Source organism: Erythrolamprus reginae, chromosome 3, assembly GCF_031021105.1.
Source record: "Erythrolamprus reginae isolate rEryReg1 chromosome 3, rEryReg1.hap1, whole genome shotgun sequence".
Taxonomy (NCBI): Eukaryota; Metazoa; Chordata; class Lepidosauria; order Squamata; family Dipsadidae; genus Erythrolamprus; species Erythrolamprus reginae.
Window position 1 is genome coordinate 217,556,581 of NC_091952.1, and position 9,329 is coordinate 217,565,909.

The 9,329-nt window shown below is 36.7% G+C and overlaps 1 protein-coding gene across 1 annotated transcript; it reads right to left on the bottom strand.

Annotated features, from left to right (window-relative positions):
* Positions 1–395: 395 nt before the first annotated feature.
* RPL7 (ribosomal protein L7) lies at positions 396–8,656 on the bottom strand. Its single transcript, XM_070747942.1, has 7 exons — positions 8,553–8,656; positions 6,947–7,052; positions 5,032–5,198; positions 4,142–4,279; positions 2,978–3,087; positions 924–1,134; positions 396–445 (listed from the first exon to the last, which is right to left on the bottom strand). The coding sequence occupies exons 1-6, from the start codon at positions 8,597–8,599 to the stop codon at positions 926–928; spliced, it is 777 nt and encodes a 258-aa protein (XP_070604043.1). The 5' UTR covers positions 8,600–8,656; the 3' UTR covers positions 396–445; positions 924–925.
* Positions 8,657–9,329: the final 673 nt, after the last annotated feature.

The following is a 9,329-nucleotide window of genomic DNA, read 5'->3' on the forward strand; positions in this document are numbered from 1 at the left end:
TATTCAGCAATTAATTCAACCTAACAATATAAAGCATGTATGCTTTTGTTCCAGTAACTGAATTATAGTCCCATTACTTAATCCCATTGGTTTATTGAAAGAAGCAGGATTAAGTGAATGTGTTTGAAATGCAGGCATTGTATGATATCAATGAACAAGTTACTTAACAGAATGACACACTATTTCAGTAAAACACTTACTCTGGTGAAACAGGTGTTGACACTGTTAGGTAACTGAAATCATCATGTGTCTTTTTATGCATTGGACAGATACACCTATGACTCTCAGTTTATTTAATAACAGCATTCACTTCACTATTGTACTACCTAATATTTAGTGGAATCTGAATATTCAGAAGCACTTCATGTATCAGTAAAAGAATTTAACAGTGCAAGTAGTTTTCATAATTCTCTTTATTAACAATGTGCAGTCATCTTCTGAGCCTCTAGAAGAGAAGAGATATTAACATTTAAAAAGCAGAAAATAAATCACATTTCACAGAAAAAAACTGAATACAGGTAATGTATTAAAATTTCTGAAAACCACAAATGTACTATATTGCATTTACTTTCCCATTTCTGAATCAAGGATCACACACCTTTGAGTGGTACTTTCAGGGCTATATCGTACAAAGTAGATGGATTGGCTAAAGCCAGTACAAAAGCTAAATTTTATTTAATACAAAATTAGAATATACTTAGAATATAAATGTAAGTTTAACCATTTTAGCTTATGCCCAATAAAAATTTAACCTATTCTTTTTTCCCCAGACAAGCAACATTTAAAACCCGTTAAGGAAAGAAACTAATTCTTTTTCTGGCATTTATTTAAAGTGTAGAATTAACAACATAACAGCACTAGTAAAAAAAATGAAAGGATCAAAATTTGTATGTTGGAAATGCAATCATATAACTGTATCTTACCATTAATTCATCCTCCTAATCATCCTGTTAATCTGGTCCTCCCTGTTTCCTGCATCACCACCTTCTACAAAATGAGTTGTTTTCTTCTTCATTCCACCCCTTGGAGAAGATAGCTTGAATGGCCAGAGGAAGTTGTTTGCAGCTTTGAAGTTTTTGCCAACAGTATAGATTTCATGGATCAAGTCTTCCATGCAAATAATGCCATATTTTTCTGAAAATTAAAATGAACATCAAAATTATTCAGCCTGCCAAATGCACTTGCTTGTTCATGATAGGCATATTAAATATACTGAGCCTGGTTATTTCTACCATCTCAAAATATTTCAATTTTCCCATCCCAGCAGGTTCGGATATGAAATTAAATAAATCTATGCCATCAATAAAGGTAGTGTCCTGAGAACAAATGAAACTCTGAAGAACCAAGAATAGGAACATTCCTGTCTCTGGTGGCCTTTAAAGAAGAAATAAAATTCTGATTTGCTGTGCCTTCACCCTAATGACAAGAGCAAAACACTTTTCTTCTAGGCAGCAAGAAGCCAGTCAGACAAAACCCCAAATTCTCCAAAAGCTGTAACTGGAGAACCATAAAAATACAATACAGGTAGTAGTCTATTTATGACAATTGAGCCCAACATTTCTGTTGCTAAATAAGACAGCTAAGTACATTTTGCCCCATTTTATGACTTTTCTTGACACATTTAGTAACTGAATCACTGCAGCTGTTAAGTTTAGACATTGTTTGAATTGGTACTTTTCTATAAAAATTTAAACAACTTCTCCTTTTCAATCTCCCTGGGAGGGTGGGAGGTTGTAGAAGAAGTGTTTTAACTAGAAATCTAGAGACCCCAGTGTGGATGACAGGGAGTCCAGCTCACTACGGACCTCCTGTGCATTTGCAACTATACATTGAAGTAACAAGCCACATGAAATACATCATTTGTAGAAATCAGAGGTATTCTATCAGTCAATTAAAAACTCATCTTAACTATGAATATTCCAATCAGACCATGCTACTTGAAGGATATAGCCTTTGATTGCTCTTATGTAAAACGAAAAAGTCTTGTACTCACTACAGCAAAAAACAAGCCTCAGAGTCCCCAGGTGAAGAAATATTCTAGCACTTGACCCTTTGACAAACCATCTACTCAGTACTTTACTTTTTTTACCAGTTAACACAGTCCTTCCATTCAGAGAACGTTAAAGCAGTGAAATATTAAATGTCCCAAATATAAATAGGCACAATACTGCAAAACATATTCACTTAAAATTTGCCAATTATTTTCAAATAATGGGAAATGTGCAAAATGTTTCAGTTTAAATAATACTAGCTTGAAAACTGCTTTCAAGTTCAAAATGGATTATTCTGGCCATTTTGAAAGTACTCATTTCAGAAGTGCTGATCTTGCACTCTGTTCTGAGTTCCAGGTTGTACCTCCTCAACTTTGGAACGCTTTTTAAATATTTGGAATAGCTGTTCAAAATTCAGAGCATTTCAAACTTGTCTTATAAGTTCAAAATGTTTCAAATTCAAAACATTTCGCATTCATGGTTCTGATTTGATTAATACACACATACACACAAAATATTACATCTGTGATCTTGCATCTTTTAAATACAAATATACCCAAATTATTGTTTGAGCTTAGATGTTTATAGATTGAAACATTTTCATCTCAGATGTTTTGAACACATGTATAACTGCTGCAAGAACAACCAGAAGTTGGAATTCTAAAAGCTTATTCTGAATACTATCTATTGCTGTGTTCCTTAGCTCCTATTTCATGAAACAATGTTACTATAATTTGAAAAGGCAGCTTAATATGAGCAAATATACTTTATAGTGCAGAAGGATTGGGTGACTTTTCAGAGAAAAGTAGCCTCTGTACACACGCACCCCAAAATGCAACAGAGTTTATTCAAAGTAGTATACCATGTTACACCATACAAAAGTTACAATATGTACCTCAAAGAAAACATACCTCAGCTTTAAAGGTGTAGCTATAACTTAAAACCATCACTAGATAAACAGCAATGGCAAAGTAAATTGTACTTACTAAGGTTTTTCTTAATCAGACAGTTGTCGGTCAAAGGTATACGCTGCTTGTTGATCTTCCCATATCCGCGCTTATAGATCAGCTCGTGCACAGACTTTAAGTTAGGATATCTAGAAGATAAGCAATAGATTTCATGTAATTACAGACAGAACTTTATTTCTATCACTGATCAATAAAAATACAATCAATAAAAGGAACACAAAACCGTATTTGCATGTATTTAGTATTTACTCTTCAAACATACTAAATTCATTTGGGATACAACATTAGTAAAAAAAACTTTAGGTTGAAGCTTCTGAAACTCACTTCTTCCAGTGTGCTGAAATTAAAGGTATTAAGGAAAACCTAGCACTGCCTATCTTGCTCAGAAAATATATTGAAAGAGGGCTAGAGGAAAAACATCCTGTAATATACCTGTATATAACAGTAAATAAATCCTGTTATAAATTATTATATACCAATTTTTAGGAAAAATGTTTCTACTGAAATCATGACACACAACATAATTCTCAACTTTAAAATTGCACATATAAACAATTAAGAATATTACTTATTTTGTAATAGGTATATATGCACATAGCTATTAAAATATTTTTAGATACCTGCTTGCCAATTATTTTCTAATAAAGTGTCTTATTCACAGAGAGAAATCCAGCGAAATCTTAGAGATTTCTATAGTCTATGGTTGCCACTGTATATGTGTCAAATTCTATTTTAAAACATTGTAAAGACATTACGTTTCCGGCTGCAGTCATTAAGGACTGAGTAGGTAGACAAAAAGAAATTAGACTCTTATGCTGGACCAAAACCATCATGGCAAGTTTGAGGCATTCATCAGCATAAGAAGGATGTAGTATTTGCTGGTAACACCCATAGTTTCTCGATAAATAAAAGTAAGAAATTTTTTTATAACAATTGTGGCAAGTTCTATAACCATAGTTAGCAGACCGGAAGTCTTATACAGTCTGGTATAACAAAATCTAGTTTGAGGACAAGTTTGTAAAATTTCTTCTGGATCAAAGACTCTCTAAATGGCAATTCAGCAAAGACACTACTAAAAAGTGAATGTGAGCACTAACAAAAGGTAGATTTCATCAGATTTTAATAAATGATAAATCCTTTTTGAAAAATCAGTGATCACTAATTAGACATGATTCAACTTACCCCCAAGCAATGTAAGGTTCAACAATCCTCAGCATGTTAATGGATGCCTTGTTGAGTTTCACAAAAGTTCCATTAAAAATCTGCCGCAGACGAAGGAGCTGTAATACCTTACGAACCTTGGGACTGACGCCATTAATTCTAAACGGCAAAACAGAAACATTGTAGCATATAAATTCAAATGTACTTGCTACTAATAAGCTTGTATCTATAAGCTAACATACAATACTAAAAGTTGCATAGTATAAAGTATATACAATTACTGCCCTACATTAGTAATCTGTTCTTTAATTGAAGGTTGCAATTCCTATTTCTTAGGAACAACCTCAATGTGCTTGTTCCAAACTTATTCTGGGAAGTTTTTTCCAACATTCCAGCCTACCTACACACAAGATTTTTTAGGTCCAATCCTGTTTACTTTTTATGGTATCAACCAAGGTTGATTTTATGGTATCAACCAATTCCAGTTATCTAGCAAAACACACTTCCAGAAAATTTGATTACCTATACCCTAGAAATGCATGGCTTAATCTAAACTAAGAAGTCGTATTAGAAAATAATTATGAAAATATAGATGATCAATCATAGCATACATTGGTTACTTGACTACTGGTGGACAGCTGCAGGTACTAACTCATAGTTTGTAGAAAAACTATCTTGCTCTCAGAAATGCAAACATGTAGTGATCTACAGAACTCACTGATTTGTGCATGGAAACTTCCAGAGAATTATAAAATGTTTTATTGGACAAGGTAAAATGTGATAAACAATCGCCTTAATAAAAAATATTAACATCTAAATAATATTGTCTAATTAATATTGGCTTGAATTAACTGTTTAATATTGGCTTTCCTACCAGGACTTATATAGTACTACACACAGGTTTACCTTACCCTCTGATCCTGATCACAAATGCCAATTTGGGTTCAGCAGGTACATAATAATTGCCAGCTTTGCGAGCCATACGTGCCATGCGAATCTCACGGCGATACATCTGCCTATATTCTTTGTGGTAGGCTTGGGCTCTTTTATAAATGACTTTTCGTTCTTCTTTTCGCATCTGAAATGATAAAGTTATATTGAGAAATTTATCTTTTTCTCCCCCTTGGATCAGAAGGAGCAATTATCCTCCATTTAATCTCACAACTACTGTATTTTTCAGAGCATAAGATGCATCTAGATTTTAGAGGAGGAAAACAAGGAAAAGGGTATTCTGAACCAAATGATGTAGTAATATATTATGTAATAAAATACCAATGTAGCAGAATACTTTTTACAACCATGTATGCGTTTTACAAACTTCAAACTTGACAGCTTTAAGACTTGTGGACTTTAACTCCCAGAAATCCTCCTCCAGTCGTGCTAGCTCAGAAATGGGGGTTGAAGCCCACAAGTCTTAAACTTGCCAAGTTTGAAAACCCTTACACCTCTAACCCCTACCCCAGGGGTCTTCAAACCTGATAGCTTTAAGACTAACGGACTTCAACTCCTAGAATTCCTCAAGTCATGCTAGATGAGGCAATTAGAAGGCAAAAATACATTTTTTGCAAAAAACGGACAGTTTGCCCCCCGCAAAAATTGGGTCGAGAGAGGACCTGGGAAGCCTGCAGAGAGCTCTTAGGTGCTGGGGGGTGGCAAAAATGACAGTTTTTGCAAAAAACAGGCCAGTTTTCACAGAAATTGAGGCATGTTTGCATTCCCCCACTCATCAGGAGCTCTCTGCAGGCTTCCCAGACTCTGTCCACCCAATTTTTTGCAAAATGGGATGCGGGAATGGGGTTTCAGGAGTGCAAAATCTGTTGTATTCGGTATATAAGATCCACTGACATTTCAACCCTGTTTTAAGGGGGGGGGAAAGGTGCATCTTATACTCTGAAAAATATGGAATATTGTCAAGTAAAATTAGGTATCAAGTCAAATGAATATGAATTTCAATTTACTCATCATATCACTGCAATTTATTTTTTTTACATCACTTCAAAGACAACATAGCTCCAAGACAGTAAATTCATGAAAAATCCTCATTTCTAATAAATTTGTGCTGGTTCTCAATTTTAGTACTCATTTTGAAGTAAATGCTTACTCTTTTTAAACTTTACCATCTTTACCTTTTTCTTGACAGGAAGAGCAAGTTCCCAAATTTTGGTAAATTCAAAACAAGGATAAGACTAAAGCAGAATAACAGAATTAGAAGAGACCTTGGAGGGCTTCTAGTCCAGGGATCCCCAGCCCTTTCGACCTCAGAGACCACTAAATTCATAATTTTAAATCTGCGGACCACTAATATGATCTGCCTAATAATTGGCTGGGTGGATGTGGCTATGTAATCATATGATTGGGTGAGCGTCACCAACTTGATGTCACTCACATCAAGGGGTGCCTTGTCAGTTTCTACTCAACCCTTCTCTCCCAGCCACTTTCTTGCCCACCCAGGCTCCCTAGGGCCCCAATAGGAAGCAGTTGTTGGAGCTTAAGCAGCCACCATGAGAAAGAGTTGGCAAAATAACTAACTGAGGAGGCGGCTCAGTAGAAGCATCTCACCGAGGACTATGAGCATAGGCTTTCCAAGCAGAGGGAAGACCTGCAGGAGTGCAAGACCAGGTACTGGTGCCTGGAGGCTCAGCAGGCTGAAATGGTCAGCCAGTTCCAGGCCATAATACAATCCCACTGGAACAAGGCCCGCTAGCTCTTTTCCACCAGCAGCGTTTACCTCCAGCCTTTGCCCAAAGCCCTGTACCAGGAGGCTGAAGCAGATCCCAATTCGGACCCACACGAAAAGACCTCAAAGGTTAAAAATATAATATTTACCTTCTTTTGGACCAACAGTCTCTTTATACGTCTGGCCTTTAAATCAGCATAAGCCTTCCTTTTCTTTAAAAGGCTTTCTGGCACCGAAGGCAACTTCTTCTTTCCTCTAAATTATAAAGCAGCAGATTAACAAAAAATATATCAAAATATTTCAAATGAGAATGTTTGATAACTAGTAAAATGTACCCATTTTTTTTCAAAAAAACACCACACCAAGAAATATACTACTCCAAAAAATGAAGGGAACACTCAAATAATACATCCTAGATCTGAATGAATGAAATATTCTCACTGACTACTTTGTTCTGTACAAAGTTGAATGTGCACAACAGCATGTGAAATTGTCAATCAGTGTTGCTTCCCAAGTGGACAGTTTTATTTCACAGAAGTTCGATTTACTTGGAGTTATATTCTATTAAGTGTTCGCATTATTTTTTTGAGCAGCGTATAAGTACATCAGATAACTCGGATGTACTTTATTCTTAATTTATTTAGTTAATTTTTTTGCACCCTTCATCGCATCGAACCAGAATATCTCCGGGACCGCCTTCTGCCGCACAAATCCCAGCGACCAGTTAGGTCCCACAGAGTTGGCCTTCTCCAGGTCCTGTCGACTAAACAATGTCGTTTGGCGGGACCCAGGGGAAGAGCCTTCTCTGTGGCGGCCCCGACTCTATGGAACCAACTCCCCCCAGATATCAGAGTTGCCCCCACCCTCCTTGCCTTTCGTAGGATCTTAAAAACCCACCTCTGTCGTCTGGCATGGGGGAATTGAAATATTCCCTTCCCCATGGCTTATAAAATGTATGTATGGTATTACTGTATGTATGACTGATCTCTTAAATTGGGGTTTTTAGACTTTTTAATATTAGATTTGTTTACGTTGTCTTTTTACTGTTGTTAGCCGCCCCAGTCTGCAGAGAGGAGCGGCATACAAATCTAATAAATAAATAAATAAATAAAATAAATTTATTCCAATTACCCAAATACGCATCATCAACCATTCTATGCCTGTTACTATGGCACACGTTTGGCCCCACTAAAATAATTCTAAAACTTACAGAGAAACCGGGTTTACAGAAGTTGGAAGACATTTATTTTCAAAAATCATGGAAAAAGCCATAAGAATTCCAAGTTGGGGTTTTTTTCGCCATTTTCAACTATGAATCCTGCGGAGTTTCGGATCCCTGATTTTGAGCGAAGGACCAGGTTCCTTGCTGTCTTCCATTCACCCCCACTGTATGCGTGTACAGCACCGGAAGGGAATAGCTAGGCCTAGATTAAACCACCAATCAATTAAATGGTTAATCAACCATTAATCAAACAACAGTGGACCTGGGAGGCCGCAAAAGCCCTCCTCCCTTACGCTTCTCTCGCGCTGAAAAAAATACGTTTCTACCACACTCAAGGCGATCCATTACAGCAGGGATCCAGTTCTCAGCCACATCTTTCCCTAATTAATCTTTCCCAACAACTGCTGCACTAGTTTAGGGGAAACCTTCCAACTTACAAAGCCATGATAAAACTTTTTTTAAAAAGAAAGTCTTGCAAAGAAGGTCTTAACGTGGTGGATGGCAACGGATAGTTTCCCAAAAGCATTACTTACTCCTCGGCCGCCATGGTCGCTACCGGAAAAAGAGAGAAGGGGAGCATGCGCAGAGAACATAAACTGTCGCTTAGCGGGCCAATGGAAGGGACCGCTGAATGAGAAGCCCCCGCTCAGGCTTAGCTGTCTAAGTTAATGCCTGCAGCAGCTTGGTGACCAGCTTAGTGCTGAAACGAACGCGGAAGCTGTTGTGACTCCTTCAAATGGTGAAATCTTTTTTTCCATGTTTCAGGGTAGGCGATAAGAAGGGGTGGTCAGATTTAAAGTATATTATTTTATCAGTGTATTAAAGTAACCTATTTTGGAATTTGATTGGTAATACTACTTGCTTTTATCTCTTCGTATTTCCTTTTCTAGGCAATCAAATAGAGTGCCGTCTTAGATATAAATGACGTATATGCTGTCCTTACTGTATATACTGTATAACCCAGGTTGGTTAAGCGGGGCTTTCGCCTAAAGCTTTTCCCAAGTGCCTTTTTCACTAGGCTACTATATGGAATTGGAATACTTCGTGGGGATCACATTATATTACACAGATTTACATTTTATTCTATTTACTCCATATAAATTTCGATGTCCCTGTACGAAGAGTATCACGTGGCTGGGTTTGAAAGTGTCTTGTTTTGTTTAACATTTGGATGAAAAACTGGCTGGGAGTTTGGTAAAGGTAATCTTTCATTTTACTGCCAAGAAAATTATACAGACTGTCCATCGTGTCATCGGGAATCAAGCTCGACTTGAAAGATGCCTGAGTTTACAGTAAATCCTGTTTATTAT

What these genes read in the sequence shown, in the direction of transcription:
- RPL7 (XM_070747942.1), bottom strand. Translation starts at nt 8,599, where the DNA reads ATGCTCCCCTTCTCTCTTTTTCCGGTAGCGACCATGGCGGCCGAGGA. An exon ending in GACTGTTGGTCCAAAAGAAG is followed by an intron (nt 5,199 to 6,946) that starts GTAAATATTATA and finishes TTATCATTTCAG; the next exon opens with ATGCGAAAAGAAGAACGAAA. An exon ending in TCTGATTAAGAAAAACCTTA is followed by an intron (nt 1,135 to 2,977) that starts GTAAGTACAATT and finishes TTTAATTTTCAG; the next exon opens with AAAAATATGGCATTATTTGC.